Source organism: Giraffa tippelskirchi, chromosome 12 (assembly GCF_054371585.1).
Source record: "Giraffa tippelskirchi isolate mGirTip1 chromosome 12, T2T-mGirTip1v1.2.pri, whole genome shotgun sequence".
In the NCBI taxonomy this organism is placed as follows: Eukaryota; Metazoa; Chordata; class Mammalia; order Artiodactyla; family Giraffidae; genus Giraffa; species Giraffa tippelskirchi.
Window position 1 is genome coordinate 34,148,599 of NC_137286.1, and position 18,310 is coordinate 34,166,908.

General features: G+C 40.5%; 1 protein-coding gene across 17 annotated transcripts in view; it reads right to left on the minus strand.

Annotated features, from left to right (window-relative positions):
• SIN3A (SIN3 transcription regulator family member A) overlaps window positions 1-18,310 on the minus strand; it is a 64,339-nt gene that overhangs the window by 16,949 nt on the left and 29,080 nt on the right. For all 17 annotated transcript variants that reach the window (XM_081550408.1, XM_081550401.1, XM_081550409.1 and 14 more), the window contains 12 exons: window positions 15,947-16,053; window positions 14,994-15,276; window positions 13,700-13,951; window positions 12,972-13,124; window positions 12,679-12,837; window positions 10,735-10,824; window positions 8,688-8,806; window positions 7,893-8,103; window positions 7,468-7,584; window positions 4,582-4,820; window positions 3,063-3,246; window positions 1,392-1,965 (listed from right to left, as the gene is read on the minus strand). In XM_081550408.1, coding sequence (XP_081406534.1) covers window positions 1,392-1,965; window positions 3,063-3,246; window positions 4,582-4,820; window positions 7,468-7,584; window positions 7,893-8,103; window positions 8,688-8,806; window positions 10,735-10,824; window positions 12,679-12,837; window positions 12,972-13,124; window positions 13,700-13,951; window positions 14,994-15,276; window positions 15,947-16,053 — 2,488 coding nt within the window. The remainder of the gene's footprint in view (window positions 1-1,391; window positions 1,966-3,062; window positions 3,247-4,581; window positions 4,821-7,467; window positions 7,585-7,892; window positions 8,104-8,687; window positions 8,807-10,734; window positions 10,825-12,678; window positions 12,838-12,971; window positions 13,125-13,699; window positions 13,952-14,993; window positions 15,277-15,946; window positions 16,054-18,310) is intronic.

An 18,310-nucleotide genomic window follows, 5' to 3' on the forward strand; every position in this document is an offset into this window, starting at 1 on the left:
GGTTATGTTGTTTCCTACTCTGGGTGCTGGTTACACAGGTGTGTTTGGTTTGTAAAAATTCACTGAGCTATGCAATTCTGTATATGTATTGTACTTCAACAAAAAGTTCACTACAATGAGAAAAAATTACAAAGAGAACTCTTTTATCTTTGACATTTAGCTACCTCTTTGTAAAGTTTGTGCAGGGGGAAAAAGGCTCTGAGAGCCAAAGTTGAGTCCATTTCCATTTATTTGAAGTGTGATGGATTCATTCAAGACAGGCAAAACAGGACAACTACTATTTAAGAGAAGCAACTGGCTTGAGTTTCCTGACGGAACAGTACCTTGTTCAGATCCACAGCAGAGGCATGGGCTGTGCTATTGCTGTGAAAAATGCTTTCACATCAGAATAAAGCTACGAGTTCTATTGGTGCAAATCACGTGAGCCACGATCAGTGGAGGCTTGGCATTATTACTCAAGAATGAACTGTTAGCCTCAAAAATCAGGTTAAGTCAATGGTCAAGCCAAGATCAGGTCATCTTTCTCGTTTCTACCCAAGAAGAGGGAATCACCACACTGAAGTCTAAAAGATGTCTCTCTCAAGCTAGGATTAATCCAGATAAAGGCTTTTAGAATTAATTTCCAAGGTCATTAGCTCTCCGATAAGATAGATGGCCAGGGCTTCACACGGGCTTCTTACATTACTAACAGTTAAAAAAAAGATAATTCACTCCAAAAATGGGTCATTTCCTAAAGAACACACAAGAAGGTTTCACAGAAGAGCTTTGGCTAACAGCTTAAGTACCTAACTTACAACCTGAAGGGAGATCTAGAAGCAAGCGGCACAGAATCACGTAGAGCATGTGGAGGCTTCCTTAACCTTCACTTATTTTCCTTTTTCTGAGTTTTCTATCTTCATTCCTGTTCTGCTGTCTCAAACCATCTCCCGAGTCCCCATCTCCTTTTTTGCAATTGTCTTAGGCACGAACAGTTGTTCTGTCGTGGACTGGAACCAACTATGATGCTTCAGTCATTCTCTGTCCTTTCAAAGAGAGACCTTCCATCTGGGAAACTAACGAAGGTAACTGACACCCACTTCCTTGGTGTCCACAGTACCAGCTACTGAGGGTCTATGATCTAAGGAAGGCACAGGGTGCACTGCATATTTCCCCCAATTCTCCCAACAGCCCCAAAAGATAACAAGTAGCACCTCCAGTGTACAGATAAACAGTGTTCAGCGAGTTTAAGGTTATGCAACCAGTAAATTGCAGTGCTAGGATTTGAACCCAGCCAGCCTCTAAGGACGGCCTGTGCTCTATGCATTAACATAGAAGAAAGCAGTCTTGAGTCTAGCTAGGTCCTGCATCCCGAGCTCTCACACCTTCTGCAGACTGACAACCCTAGCACTCACTAGGTTCTTTGAGACGCAGCTGGATGGCAGGGCTGTCACTCTTGTCTCGCTTGATGCCCAGCACTTCCCGTTCCCACTCTCTTTCTCGGTTTTCTTCTTCAATTTGCCGTTCAGCTTGGGAACAAATCCGCAGCAGCCTCAAGCAGAGTATCTGGTGCAGCCGCATAAAGATATACCAGTTATTATTAACATAGAAGAGGTTGTACACTTCATCCATCCCTCTTAACTTCTGAGCTGCTGTGTTACTAAACAGTAGCTTGGACTTAGGGGGACTGCCCCCAACACCATTGTGCTTCTTAGTTGCCCCTGTGGCTTCATCTACTTCCATCTCTTCCTCTTCCTCTTCCTCCACATCTGAGAGATCACCTCTCTGAGCAAAGAGTAGATCTGGAATAAAATGATGCATGATTTGCTTGATTTTATATTTGTCTTCCTTCTGAATGCCTGTCTGCCTCTTCACATGGTGGATAATCAGAGCAGCAGCATCTTCCAGAATCTGTTTGTCTTCATAGGCAAGTGAGAGGTGTGGGCCAACAGGTACACCAGCATTTTCTTCCGTAGCCTGCTCTTGCCTCTACCAGGACAGAGAGAGAGAGAGACAAAGTATTATGTGACAGCTACAAAAGCAACAAACAGATCTACGAGATTACGCCAGCAGTACGTTCTATTAACCATAATGGCCACTATTTTCCAATCAAAAACTTCCAGAAACAAAAAGACAATGTGCAAGATGTGGTTTGATACCAAAATGATTGGAGGTACCATGACTGGTACCTCCCAGACACTGAGACTTTCAAAAGACAGTAGGACAGAAAGGGGACCATCTTCTAAAATTTTACATTAGTACTTATGGAGGATATGATATGAGGTCTAAAGTTTCCTTTAAAATACTTCTGGGAGTGAGGAAGGTGGCAGATATAACAAAACTGGCAAGACAGAGGGGAAATTAAATTTACGTCAGTTCATTTTACTGTTCTCTCCCTTTTCATGTATGCTTGATATTTTCATAATAGAGTTTAAAATTCAAGATCATACCACTTCCAGAAATTCTCAATCATACTCTATTTGTTTCTATCCATCCCCTAAGACTGTGAGCTCAAAGAAAGAAGGATTAATTTCTTATTCATCTCTGTATCCTAGCACCCAGTACTCTACATAATCCTGAAGGATGCCGAATGAACAGGGATTAGAAAGAGTCTTGCGGCAATTCTCTGGCGGTGCAGTGGTTAAGACTCCACACTCTCTGTGCCAAAGGCCTGGGCTCAGTCCCTGGTGGGGGAACTGAAATCCCACAAGCCACACAGCATGGTCAAAAACAGAGAGAGAAAGCAAGAGTGTGGGGATCAAACACAGTATTTTAAGTTGTGGAAAGTTGAGATAGGCTACAAGAAGGAATATACATTAGAAGGAAATATGGAGAGAAGTGGAAGAGGGTGGCAGTGGGCATGAATTATAGCCAGGATGGAAAACTGGAAAACCAGTACAATAGCTTAGTGAGCCTTAGATTTAAAATGGTGGAAGAATTGGGAATAGAAGTCTATCCTATGAAGCAACAATCAACAAACCTTGGAGGGTCTCATGCTCATTTAACAAAGGTAATTTGCAGGAGTCAAAGCTATGCTGAGCATACAGACTGGAGACTTCTCACAAATGTTGAGACCCCCAACTCACCTCATCATAGATACTCTCAATCTCGTTGAGTAAGCTCTTGGACCTCAGGACCTTGGTGTCGTTTTGTTTAAAGTTGATGCCTTGGTGGTCCAGAGATTTCAAATAGTATTTCTCATTTTGTTCTCTCCACACCTTGTTAAAGCCTCTCTGAGCTTCTCGCCATTCTTCCTCTTTCATCTTCAACCTAGTGGGGTGGATGGTGGAAAAAGAAAGACACGGGAGTCCAGAGGAGGGAATTTTAAGGCAACAAGTCATATTAGAATTGCAGACTGGAATCCTGACTGTCACATTAGCCATGTAAGACTGCTTCCTTATCTGTAAAAAGGGGATAACAGCACCTCATCTCACAAGGGTTTAGAAGTAAGAAATATGTCAGGTTTATTTTATTTCAAAGGTCAAAAGGTATAGCAGATCTGTCAAATCTGTTGGCAACTTTGGGGTAAATTTATTCAAACTAGTCTTGAACTCTGATACATGAGAAAACTACTCATTCAGGACTTACTATGAGGAAGTAATTTATCCCAAAGTCAGAAATCTTGCCGAGAACAGTTATTTCTCAAACAACATTCCACAGAATACCCTAGAAAAGTAGATTCTCTTCCTTGGCCAGCTAAAAAACAAAGTGAAACAAGTTTCTTTGCTACAGGACTTCTGAGAATGTTTATATGCTAAATGTAAATGCAAATGTCCAAGAGCAGAGAACTTGCACAACAATGCTCCTCTGGACAGAGCTTGGAAGTTCCAGTGAAAACAACTGACTCTGATCCTCTGGAAGAGAGGAGAAAATCAAAACCAGCACTAGAACTGAAGGATATCCTCCACCTCGAAGACAAAAGTTAAATGCTACTGGCAGGAAGACAAACACCTTCTGCCAGCTCTTGAGAGGAAGACTGGGGAGGAACAAGAAAATCTGGGCATGTGTGAACTGTGCAGTGGATAAGCTTTCACCAGGTGATACAGAGGGAGGACCAGATTTATAGTAGAGTGCAGAGCGCCATGGACTTCGAGGCGCCTGGGGCTCAGCCCTGGCCTCCTCGATACCTACAGCCTTATTTAGGTGGGTTCAACGGTCCCTCTATACCTTGGTTTGAAGGTTGGTTAGGAGAAAGACATTCTTGGATTTTTATGGGACACTAAGGCTTTTTAAGTAATATATCAATTTTATAAAGACAAAGTGATTTTCCTTATTAAAAAACAAAAGATGTGAACATCGGTTAGTACTGAGTGGCAGGAAGGTGGGTGGCTGTTTTCTTCTTTGTTCTTTATTTTAAAATATCCCCCTAAACACACAGAGCATTCCAGTATAGACTGGAAAGGTTTGTTTTCTGCTGTTGGTGACACAGAAGCCCATCAAGAAGCTCCACTATCCCACACTATCCAACTGACTTCCTACAGCTGAAGTTGGGGAGAAATGGAGGTCTCATGGAATAACTGGGCCAAAAAGGAGAACCTTATTTAATGGGACAATAAATCTGTTGAGAAGCACACTAAAGCATGAAGGGCATATGCACTCAGGTACCTTTTAAGGACAATTGGGACGGCAATGGAAGGGTTCTTCCTCAGACCATCAATGATGTCAGCTGCTTTGTCAGCATATATCCTTTGGAGTGCTTTTCGGTGGATGACTTCCGATGTGCCCCCGAGGGTGTTGTCCAAGCGAAATTTGGCTTGTTCTTCAGCAGACAAGCGGGAAAGTTTCTTCTGTATTGCTTCCAGAACCCGGATAGTTGCCAGATTGGTCTCTAAAACTACATCAAGCTAAAAAGAAAAAAAAAAAAAGACAAAGCATGCTCAGGACCCAAACCAGAACAGAACAGCTGTTGGGAGTAGAAGGTGGAAGTCAAACTCCCTGGATTTGAATCTGGGCTTTGCCATACCATGGCCATATGAAACTGTTAGCTTATCAGTAAAACATGAATACCACCACCTACTCTCAGAAGGTTGTGTTCTGGATTTAACGATACAACCCACATAAAGGATTTAGCACAATATCAGGCACACAGCAAACATCCAAATCCTGAATATTCACTGAAAGGACTGATAATGAAGCTGAAGCTTTAAAACTTTGGCCACATGATGCGAAGAGCTAACTCAATGGAAAAGACTCTGATGCTGGGAAACATTGAGAGCAGGAGGAGAAAGGGGGCGACAGAGAATGAGATGGTTGGATGGCATCACCGACTCAACGGACATGAATTTGAGCAAATTCAGGGAGGTAAGTGAAGGACAGGGAAGCCTGACGTGCCGCAGTCCACGAGGTCGCAAAGAGTCGTCTTAGCAATGGAACAACAACAACAAAGTAGTAGTTAATACTTCTAGCACCACCAGTGTGGTTTATTGAGGACTACTGGCCCCCACGCCAGAGGGACCTAAGAGGAGGCAACCTTACTGACACTTTTCCCTGAACTTTTGTGAATTACTCAGATCTCTTACAAACAATAACAACCACTACCACCAAATCCCAAAAAGATCATTCAAGATAGTAAATCAATCTCATGAGTAAAGTTTTTCAGAGTAACTTGAAATGTTTAAATGTTTAATGTATTGTTCCACATCTACAACAATAAGAGCATCCTTAAGAGCTTCAATGTTGTATCTGTGGGTAACCATTTAAATTCTCACTGGATATTCCTGACACTATTTTCTGGCAAGGGCCAAGCCTAACCTGCTTAAAGACATGACTAGCAACCTTGAGTTAACTTTTTTCCAAAGCTTAACACAAAATTTTCTAGATGAGAAACAGAAAATAAAGGAAATGAGCAGTCTCAAGGGTCTATGACTCTGTATAAGTGTTTCCTAATTTTCTAGTTTGAGGACTATGGTAGTCATTTTGTCAAAAATTTTAACGCCCCCTTTCCCCAGTTATGAATAAATGATGGCTTAGACTTCCTGGCTGCCTTGAGATTAGCTAGGGCCATGTAACTAGTTTTGGCCTATGAGCTATTAACAGGTGAGTCAAAGTAACATCCATTACTTCTAGGCTAGAGCATTTAAGGGTGCAAGATCCACCTGAGCTTTTCCCCTATAGTCACTGGTACTGTTCATGATGGTGGCACTCTGCCAGCCCAGGTCCCCAAGCAATTCTGATGAGTGGAATCTTCGGCTGAACATCAATGTACATGCAGTATAACGAGGAAACAAATCTGTCTTTTTCAAGTCATTGGGATTTAGGGGTTGACTGTATTACAGGAATATTAACCAATCCTGATGTATAAAGGATTCAAATTAGTCTATCCCATCCAATCCTCAGCATGTACATATGCATACACACACACATTTCTTTCATCTTCACTACTGCAATCACAAGCAGGAAATGAGGCTGATGCCTCTCCTCTGCAGGCATACTAGTTGAGAGTAAGAATATCCTGTCAAAAACAGGCGTCAATCTCTGCTAACACATCATTGAAACTGACTAAACATAGGTTAAAAAAAAAGAAATGCTTTCTTCATCTTGATAAAACTTTCCATCGAAGTTAACATCTGTCATGACTGAGTTTTTCTGCAAATCGTCGAAGCTCCTCATAAACACTGGGGCCCAGCGGACCAACCAACATGTGGCTCTTCATTCAAAATATGCCAGAAACGGGAAGCAAGTGTGAAGGGGGATAACTGGCAGAGAGCTAAATCAGTATGGGTTAAAAAAGGAGCAAAACATCTCCCATCCATAGGAAGAGCAGGGACAGTTGGTTTTACATAATACATACATTAAAAAGGAAGCATGTAATTTTCCTTCTCTAGACACATTTAACATTCCCTTTTTGTTGATATCAGTGAACCAGATATTTAAACACACTGGGAACTGAGTTTGTTTCCAGTACACTCGCTTCTGGTATCAGGGCTCTCGACCAGCTCATTTCTTCACTCTAGCTCTACCCTTCCCAACTACTTTAAAATGAAGTCCCTAACTCAACTTTCCTTCAAAAGGAGACAAATTAACATCAGAAATATGACAGAAGAGTTCCAGTTCTCACAGGAGGGCTGGTTTGCTAACCATGTTAGTAAGATACCTGCTAAAAATAATATACACTTTAAGATAAGCAATTTAAAACAGCTGCAAGAAAGCCTACTAGGTCTTAAGATACTGATTTTAAATACTACAAAGAACACAATAACCTTTAAAAATTAAAGCCATTAAAAATTCAAAGGAGTATTATTCAGCCATCAATGGATAATTTCAGTTAAAGGGCTAAAGTGGTCTAGATAAGTCACATTTGTCATGAAAATATTACTAATATATGTGACAAAGTCATAAAACATGGTAAATACAACAAGCATTTACCACAGAAGAATATGAGCCTCTTGCTCTTTGGTCTTAAAAGCCAGTTCTCTCAGGCAGGTATTTAAGATATCCTCTCTTTCCGAATCTCTCATTTCCCCAAACTTCAAATGATAAAGGAGCTTGTACCTCAAAACGTTCATCTTCACAACGATAGATATGTTCTTCATACTGAGTTTTCTTGGAACTAACAAAGGTGGAGTCCTCAGACCAGGAGGGGAAGGAAACCCAGGTATCATTTAAAACCTTTGGGTAAAAGAAGAGAAATTGAAACAAAAGTATGACAAAGTTTTCTGGTGATTAAGCTTTCTCAATTAAAAAAGACAAAACTTTAAGGGAGGGAAGAAACAGTTAACATTAAAAGTTTCATCTGTAGCAAGTTTAAAAAGATAGTTAGAGAAAGGTTCTCAATATAAGTACAAAACATTTTCTTTTGAAAAAAGACAGAAAAGGATTTTGATTTCCTCATTCATATAAATTCTCCATTCCAGGCACCATTCCCTTCTGGAGGAAGCTGAGGACTCAGGGCTGATACCTTCCCTGGAAGGCCTTACCTCTTTACAGAGAGGAGTCCGTCCCGTACACTTGGGCTGCTGGTAACTCTTTGGTAGGGCTCGATAGCTGGAGCCCAACCGTTTACAAGAGGCATAATCTATCTCCATGGCAATGCCCTCTGTGGCCCGTTCCTTTGGAAAGGTTTCCAGATGTACAGATTCCTTATAGCCCAGAAAGTTTTTAAACCAATTAAACAATTCTGGGAATTTCCTAAAGAATCAAACCAAAAACTAGTGAGCAATTAGAAGCATTATGCAGTAATGCTGAGGCGTGACTACCACTATTTGATGTAGAGTCAGAACTCTGCTATCATTGGACAAATTCCAGTGACAATTATTACTTCTTGCCTAAGAAGTACTGTTTTTGAATACCTGGCTTCTCCTTTTCTTACAGAGTGCTCTAACATCAGTTAAGGTGGTGATGCAAGAACTGTACTGAAACAAGGCAATAACAAGCCATTCTTCTAATCAAGAATATTGTTTCAAAGTTCAGATAATTCTTTGGTTGTCAAAGCCAAGATTCTAGAATGCTGGAAGAGATTGGTCTATATAAAACATCCAACATTGGTCAGGGGATCAGGAGACCACTAGTCTTGGCCAATGCGCCCTCTGCCAATTTTTTCATCTCCAAAGTTGAACTAGAAGACTTTGCAGAGGACTCTCTTAGCACTAACATTTTATGAGTCAACTGACCCACCATAATCAAATTAATTTTGTCTATCATATACTCCCACAAACTAAGTTTTATTTCACCTTCACATCACACATCAGGGCCAAGCTCCTGACTCCACTTACCCCAGGAATGGAGAGACTAACTGCACAAGCTCCGCCCGAGAGATCACCTCCTGGTTAAAGATAACAAGACAGCGCAGGAAATTTTCATAGGCCTCTGCACTCCGCAGAGCCTTTCGGACCTTATGGAGACAACCGAAAGAAAAATAATTAAGTGAGAAATCAAGAGATCCTGGATCGCTTTTAAAAGACTGGGGAAATGAACTGTTATTTGATGATATTAAGAATCAATTTTGCTTTTTTTATATGTGTTAATGCTTATGTTTGAAAAAAGGAGTCATTTAAAAAGGAAACTTAGGGACTTTCCAGGTGGTCCAGTGGCTAAGACTCTGTTCTCCCAGTGAAGGAAGACCAGGTTCGATTCCTGATCAGGGAACTAGATCCCACCTGCCACAACTAAGGCCAGGCACAGCCAAATGAACAAATATTAAAAAAAGAAAGAAAACTTAGTAAAGTACTTATGGGTGAAACAATATATTATTATCTGAGACTTGTCTCCAAATAATCTGGGGCAGGTGAGAGTACACATGAAACCAGCACACCAGCTAGGAGTTGAGACCTGCTGAGGCTGGATGGCGGGTGCAGGTGGTGTCATTTTACCATTCTCTTTAATTTCACATGTCTAAAAATGCCTATAATAAAAATTCTGAAAAAAGAGATCTGGAGTAAGTAAGACATTTACGTCTCACGAGCCTGATTCTCTGAACATGTGAATGTGGCCCAGGCTTTTGTTGCTTTGCCTAACAGATGTTTACAGAATCTTTTCAACACTCTTTTCAAACTCTGGTAATCCTGACTAATAACCTTTTAAAATAAGGTACTTTTGTCCTCTGACTTGATCTGTTTCCTTTCTCCATTTCTCCTTTCTTTACAGTGCTGAGAATTTTAATAACCCAAAACACCAATCATTTTCCTGAATTATCAAGCGAGCTCCAGACTTTTTTTAGTATGTCTAAGAAATAAGTACCTTGAAAACAACAACAAATACCATCACTATTACAAAAATTAACTTGTTCAGTCCCCCTCCCTCACCCTTTCCTTGCCATCTGTTGGCTGTGACCTGGACTTTTACATTTGCCTCAAAAGCACCAAGTGCCCAGGCAACCCTCAGAAATGGTTCGGATCAGAACCATGGACTCAGGAAGCACCAATCATGGAGGTGCTAAATGATTTGCCCTTTTGCAAAAACCCAGAGGTGCAGGACTTTCCTGGTGGCTCAGTGGTAAAGAATCCGCCTGCCAGTGCAGGCAACATGGTTCAATCCATAGTCTGGGAAGATCCCACATGCCTCAGAGAAACTAAGCCTGTGGGCCACAACTACTGAGCCCACGCACTCTGGGGCTAGTGCTCCAAAACAGGAGAAGCCACAGCAGTGAGAAGCCCACGCATCACAACTAGAGAGGAGCCCCTGTTCATAATTAAAGAAAAGCCCTCATGACAACAAAGACCCAGCACAACCAAAACTTAAAAAAAAAAAAAAATCACCTGGGGAGCTTTGACAACATACAATTATATCAGAATTCCCAATATTTAATACCACAAATAAGTTTCACAAGCAATCAGAAGGTTACAAGTCATTTTAAGTCCTCAACAACTGATGCACTGACATGCCTCACTATATACACCTGGGTACTTATAAAAGGAGCGCAATAGTGTTAAGAGAGTAATATCATGCACTTCTTTTAAAGCTTTTTTCCACAAAGCAAATGCTGTATTTTGCTGCAAACTATTTCACAAAATTAAAGCAAACAGTGCTACCATTTCTCTAGTTGTGCTAACAGTTCTCAAAGATGGCGAGGACCTACAATTTGAAATCATGTTAGAAAGTACAAAGTCCTAACCAGCTTGATGCCTCCAAAACAAAATCTTGTGGACAAGGTGGTTTTCTTTGGGCATTAGTAGCTAATATTAGGGGTCTTCCAATTTGACGCACTGTCTTTCAAAGTGATGCAGGGTTTCCCAGGCAGTGCTAGTGGTAAACAACCCGCCTGCCAATGCAGGAGACATAAGAGACATGGGTTCAATCAAATCCAATTCATTTATTACTCACCTTATCAAAAAATAATGATTCTGTTCCTACACCATGCTTGCTGGCATCTGCCATAGAAGAATCTTTTAGGCTGAGCAGTTTGGGTTTCTTCTGTAAAAAAAGGAAAAATATAAACATGTAAGATTGAAAAAGAGGGTTTCTCTGGGCTTTATGTTCTTTTCTGTTTTTGCTTGACCCTGCCCGTAGTGGGATCTTTGTTCCCCGACCAGAGATTAAACCTGGGCTTCCGGCAGTGAGAGGGCCAAATCCTAACCACTGAACTGCCACGGAATCCCCTGAGTTTTACTATCCTTTCTGTTCTAAGGTTCCATCACTGACCACCACTGATTAATAATTTGCAACAAATGAGAGAATTCAAGTCACTAACTTGCTTTACATCTTAAAAGATTTCCACTCATCTTCCCTATTTTTCAGATTGCCTGTCATTTCCCCCCAGAGGTTCACAGGTCTTTCTACTTGCCAAGAACTCTTTCCATAAATGGTCACAGCATTACTGTGATGTTAGAATTAATATTCTTACTTTCTTCCATGGGCTAAAAGTAACTTTATTAGGAACCAAACGCTATTGCTTTATCTTCCTAGCTGTAGAGGCAGAAGAGGCCATAAAAATATCTGGAATACACAGTAATCAATCTTTAACCTTTACTTTTAAATAGTTCAACTGAAAAAATCATGAAAAAAAAAGTCTATTTTCCTAACAGAAGGAATAACTAACTACCTTGTCAGTAATATCCACTCAGACTAATTTAAGATTGCTCTTTTAAAGCAAATGAATGGTCATACATAACTCCAGGTAGAAAATTTACTATAAAGAAATCACCTCTCAACTGCCTGTGAAGAAATGCAGAGTCTGGGAGAAGCAGCACATTTACCTTTGCCACTATGGACTGCATTCTCTTAGGAGCCACAGCCTCTGCCTATACTGCCTAAGGAAAAGGCAGACAGGGAATCCTAACCTCCCAATATAGGATTTCCACCTGCGGGTAATCAAGTGTGGGAGGAGACCAAGATTGGCTCCTATCTGCTGACCTGATTCTTGCCACTCGTATTATTAAAACTCCTTACTAAAGTGAAGAAACATACACGATTACTATGTTCAGCTGACTTTCAAAAGGAGAAACCATTATAAACATTGAAAAATAGTCCTTCAAAAGTGTCAACACCTTACAGGTCAATCTTCGCGGTTATTTGCTTATTTACCAGTCACTTCTTACCATAAGATATTCCACTAGCTTTTGTTATTCTTTAAATTCTCAAGACACGTCTATCACTTCAACATCATATACAGCTTCAGAATTCACTGAAACAACATTCAATACATACACAGAGCCCACTCCTAAGCACTGCTGCCCCACGAGGGAGCGAGTGGGCTCAGCTTTCTGCAGGCAGACCATGAGTGTTTACCCTAACAAGGAGCCCCATGATAAGTCACTCAGAGGAGTTTAAGACTGCCCTCTGCTCCACCCCCAAGGTCCTTCCTTGGAGAGTAAGATGATTCAGATAAGATCTGGCAACCCAACAAAGAATCTTGGGCAGAAGAGGCCTCTAGACCAAGGAGATCCCACAAAGCATTTGCACTTGACTCACAAGAGGACCTCAGAGACCACTGACTTATTTTGGAAACAATTATCAATTTAATCAGCTTCTTTCTCAGTACAAGGCAGGAAAAATTAAGTCTCAGAAACCCTTGGCAGGAAACAAAGAAATAGATGAGAGCTAATAGCAAAGAAGGGAGAAACTATAAAGAAAACCTATAAGAACTCAAAGTAATCGGAGCAATTAGTATTCTAACATTCCTTCGCAAAGCCAGATAAAAAGCTTTGCACTGAGTTTCTGTGACATACACCAACTAACTTCAAATATCCAGGATCCAAGTGTCAGCCTTGCGCACTGTCTGCTACCACCATTCCTGAAAGTCACAACGAGAAGCTGCGGCTTCCTCACCTTCACCGGAGGGGTGGCCCCCGTTCCCGAGTGCCTGCGAATCTGGCAGCCATTCTGGCTGGGCCTCTGAGGCTTGTTGTTCAGCTGAGGTTTCTTCACCGTGCCTCCGTGGTCATTTCTCACAGAATCGACCTTCTCAGCAGTTGTTTTGCTTAAAAGCTAATTAAGAACACATGAAAGAGATGAGTGCTCTTATCAAAGCAAGTTATCATTTTGAAAAAGTCTCCTTCTGATTCCAGCTTCCTAACTTATCACAACCATTCTCAATTGTGTAGTTCTTCTAAATAACTTACCACAGAGCTGTTGGCATCTGGTAGGAACTGTCCAAATTCTGACAACAGATCTTCCTGATTTTTAAAAAGACGAGCCACCTGGGCATACACTTCCTGCTCAGTCAATGCTGGAGTGTAGTTTCCTCCAGCTTCCTTGGCATTTCGCTGCTCTTTCTGATAGGAAATTGCAAATGGGAAGAGATCATATTAAAGGGGCACTGTTTTGAATGACTTGCTTTTGCATACTTTCTGAGATGTCTGGTAGGGGCTTTGTATGTTATCTATTTGGACGGCAGTTAAGAGGAAAGTCTATGTTCTTAGCACCTGTTTTTGGCTTCAAGCTTTGAGGTTGAGAAAGGAGTGGAAGATGGCGGCTGACAATTCCTTTTGAAAACCAGGGCAGTATATGTGAATGCTCAGGGGACCACTACTGACTGATAAAACACAAAATATTAGAGAAATTTCTTCTTCTATTGTACTTTAACTATATTACACAAATCGTTCTTTAAACTTCCAGATAAATAGCACTGTTTCACAGAGCAGTGACTTTAAAAGTCCTAACTGGCTGCTACAACGCAATTAAAGTCAGGTAAATCAAACTGGCTTCACAAACACACATCACAATTTCTAACTGGTTAACTACCAGTAAGAATTAGTGGACACAACTGTGTTCACAATAACTAGTTCTTGGACTAGTTGTCCCCAGAAGGCAACCTGGTTAAGACAGGCTGAAAGGGCAACTGTCTTACCTGATATGTGTGCAAAATCTCCAGGAACGCTTTGTAGATGTCTGGTTGGCCCTGGAACCTGTTCTTGATCTTATTAACATAGTTGATGGCATGGTTAAACTCCACAGGCTGATTGTTCTGCAAGGGCGGGGCTGTTCCCAACGAGATTGTCACTGGTGTATGAGGCTGGACAGGTGGAGAACGTGGGGACGCGTATGGTGGGAGTGGGGGAGTCTGCTGACTGGCTGGAGTATGTGCTTGTAGTTGGGAAGGCTAAAAAGAAAAAAGTCTTTATTCTCCTCAGGAATACAGATGGTTTAACACAGGAAAGAAAGTTCAAAGTAAAGAGAAACAAGGTGTCTGATTAACATATATACTTTATTCACTCTGGCTAGGCCATCTTAGCCCAGCTCAAATCACACTGAGCAGGGGTGGCAAGAGCAGAGGGTTCACACATTCTAATACACAAATTCCAGCCTTAAATTTTCTAAACACAATCTTAAAAGTGGGCGACGTCTCCAGTTACAGGGAAGAATTTTCATATGCAATTTTTAAGCTTACTTGCTCAACAGGTGCGAACAGAACAGGAAAAAAAACCTTATTCTACATAGATCTTTAATGTCAAAAAGACAATTCAATTGCTGCAGTTAACGCCACATAAAAAAGGTCTTCTAAACCAACTCTGCCCAACAGACTCTGAGGTGATGGAAATGTTCTTTATTTGCATTATTCTGCACAATAGCCACTAGCCACACGAAACCAGTGAGCACTTGAAATGTATAGCTGGTGCAACTGAAAAACTACATTTATTTTAATTAATTTAAATTTAAATATAGCCATATGTGACTAATGGCTACTGTATCAGTAGAGTTCTGTACGAAGAACACCTCATCATCATCATCATCATCAAGATCTTCTGCTTAGCTTGATACGGCCTAATCTGGTAAACAGAGTAACTTTTGTAAAATGATGACCATGCAGAAAACAGTGTAATCTGATCATAAACTGACCATTTCTGCCTGTGTTATCAAAGTACTATTACACAAAGCTGTCACTTCTTGGGATGCTCATGGGTTCAAACAGCAGAAGTTGGGGGCAAGAGAGTCCATGTAGGTTGCTGATGTGTAGACTTAAATAGACATATAACTATGTGGTGTATAAATGTGAGCCACTTTATAGGAATGTGACTTGAATCTTCTCTGATGAAATTTAACTTGTGTTATCCATCTAAGCCTTATATACGAAGGGAAAATGTCAAAGGAGGGTGCTTTCTAGGGACGCATTTCACATGGTGCAGAGTTTTCCAAGTGCTCACCTTGCTGACTTTGGCAGGTGGGGGCTGAGGAGCTGGCTGGGCAGGTGCTGGGGCTGACTGGGCTGAAGGCTGGGAAGGATGTTGGGGTGGTGGCTGAGGCTGGGGCTGGATGCCATGGGTTGGGATCTGATGAACCTGGCCAGGAGTTGTCACATTCACCATGTCATTGGTTTGCACCTCAATCTTGTAGCCAGGGGGCAAGAAGGTATTGAAGCCCATGATCAGGTCAGGGTGGCCTTTGAATAGCTGGGACACACGACTAATCACTCCCGGAGTGTCGATGCTGATTTAAAAAAAAAACAAAACAAAAACAATTAAAGTGGCAAGCTTGACAAAGCACTCTGGCAAGACAAAATTCACATTCCACTAAGTTCTCTATACGAGAAAATAAAAATCAACCTGAATATTACAAAATTAACCACACCCAAAGACCTCGGAAATTCAAAGCCATTTATCTTCATAACCAAAGAGGCTTGGTCACAATTTTAAACAGAATAGACATTCAAGCATGCTAACAGTCCCATCAAGCACATACTCAGGCAGTAAGTCTTCAACTCCAATTCCCATGCAAGATCCAATCCCTGATACACCAGTGTAAATCATCATGTATCTATATACATTTTTCAGATGAGTAACTCTTTTGTAATAGTGAACCATGCCAGAATATTAGGGTATCTTAAGTCAATCTAAAAAGCAAGTTGCCTAATCACTACCAGTTTACTTCCCTGACTGAGATTAAGTACTAAGAAAAATTAATCAATATGCACAAAATAAAGGTGTAGGGCCTTCAATTTTTATACAATATATAAAACAAAAACATGACCCATGGAAATAAAAGCACAACCCCCTCCGAAGAGCCTTGTATCATTTAGCAGATGAGAATAAGCTATATCCTCCTTTCAAAACCAACATAACAAGCAAAATTCTCGAGTACAACCACATGTATCTCTTACCTCTGAGATTTAAACTCCTTCATGATGTCAAGGAAGTCATTGTAGACCTGAGGCTGACTACCAAACTGCAGCTTCACTTGGTCAAGGTAGGATAGTGCATCCTCCACCTGAGGCAGGAACAAATCTCAAGATTATTAAGAGAAAAGCCAGCCAAGAATTACTTCCAAAAGACTGATTTATACCAAAATAAAATCAGCATATTAAATGAAATAGAAACATATAGTAAACATACATTAAAAACACTAAAAATTAATATGGGTACCAGTAATATAACTCAAGCTTAAAATAAAAATAACTCATAAAATCTGTAACCTTGCTTTGAATAGTTTTGCATAGAATTATTAGTGAAGAATAATCACATCCATACATCATTCACTTATTCATTCATTTATTCATTTCACAAATATTTACTAAGAAGCAACAACATGCTGCGAGGCCCAACATGAGGTCCCAAGGAATTAATGACAAATAAGCCACGGTATGCCCTGCTGTACAGAAGTTCATTCCACATCCAGCTGGGAGTCATAACACAGTGGGAAAGTGGGCAATCACCAAATGCACAGAGAGCACAAGGGAAGGGCACCCCTCCACACACAGGAAAATAAACCAACCAACCAACCTATGGGGATATACCGGAGGGCTTCCTAAAGAAATGGTGTCTAAACTGAGTCCTGTGGATGAGTACAAGTTAGTAAAAATGAAGACCCATGAAGAAAGTCAGAGGAAGCAGCATGGGCAAAACTGCAGACGGGACACCATCTGGTATATGTGGAAATGTGAAAACAGTTTAGTTTGGCTAGAGGATCTGTGGTGAAAAGAAGAAATGGTGGTAGGAAGAGTGATAAGAGATAACACAGGAGAGGATGCAAGATCTAGATCCTGAAAGGATCTTGTTACAAACCAATTCAGATTTTTATCATCTGCACTTAGTGTATCAATTTGGCTACAGTGTTGAGAACGAGTTGGTGCAGGAAAAATAGATGATGAAGAGGAGGTAGGAAAACCAGTCATGCTATAAAGTTAACTCATGTGTGAACAAGAGTGGCGGAAATTATAGTACTGACCAAACAAAAAGAGAGAACTGGACAGATTCAAAAGCTTTTTAGGAGACAGAAGTGACAGAGTTTGGGGGCTGACTGACTAGACATGGAAGATAAGGCAGAGAGGGCATTCACTAAATTATACACCATGTGGGCATTCACAAAGAGGAACAAGTTTGAAGGGCTAGAAAGTTACAAGTGTGATCTAGGACAACTTAAGTTTTAGTTACTCAGGAGATATCTAAGGGAACTGCTCACTACCTGTATCCTACATACTCTGGGATTACTTTTAATTATATATAACATCAAGTTTAGGAAAGTTTCACAAGTAAACATCTGATTTGACAAGCACTACTCTCGTGACATACTGTGAAACAGAATCTTTATGATCAAATAAGCCATAAAGAGTAGTAGCTCAAGAGTTGCCCAAACTTCCACTATAGCCATGGTTAATGAGGGCATTTGTGTTGCCAGAGCACATTGTGTATACCTGGTCAATTCCAACTCATTGGAGGTTGGTCTTTTGGTACTTTATAAATAACATGACAATTTTTGTTGAAATTCAATATTCAGAATTTTCCAAATTGAAATGTTTCATTAGCGACCAAATTGATGGAACCTAAAACTCAGTAAGTTTGCAGAAGGGAAAGACTTTGGAAGATATTTAAGAATAGTATTCACAGTCACAACAGAAGAGTTATCAAAAATAAACATACAAAAAATTAGAAACAAAAACTAGCACTCTACAGTGTAATATAATAAATACATAGAGAGAAAAAGTGCTGAAACCTGAAGAAGGAAAGTGTATGTGATGTATGTGTGTCTGGAAGAAAAAGGTACAGGTCATAATGAACTACTGTTTAAAAATTAGTATAGTACAACTCTTATAAAAGCATGTATACAGTTTTAGAAGAACACAACTTGGAACGAATCATTTGAAAGCTACAGGTTTAAGGAGGCATGTGGGGAGGGTCTTAGATTCTGCTGATGCATCTTCCTGGCTCACTTCAACAGGCATTTATTAATAAGGTCCCCAACCCCCTGAAGTTCACAATCTTGTTGGGGAGACAAGCAAACAACTGCAAAGAGAACTTGCTAAATATGTGCCAATTATGTATGCTGCTGGCATTCAACAAATAACTAAATCACATCAAACGTGCCTCAAGTTATTCAAATCTTCCTTGTCATCAATCTGCCAAAGACAAAGAAGAAAGTATAGACAATGTCGATGCATGAAATAAGCTAAGAGTTCTCACTGAACACTTCCTTATTATAGAATATAAATGGTTTATTGCAGTTGGTTCAAATGCTTGTAAAACATTTT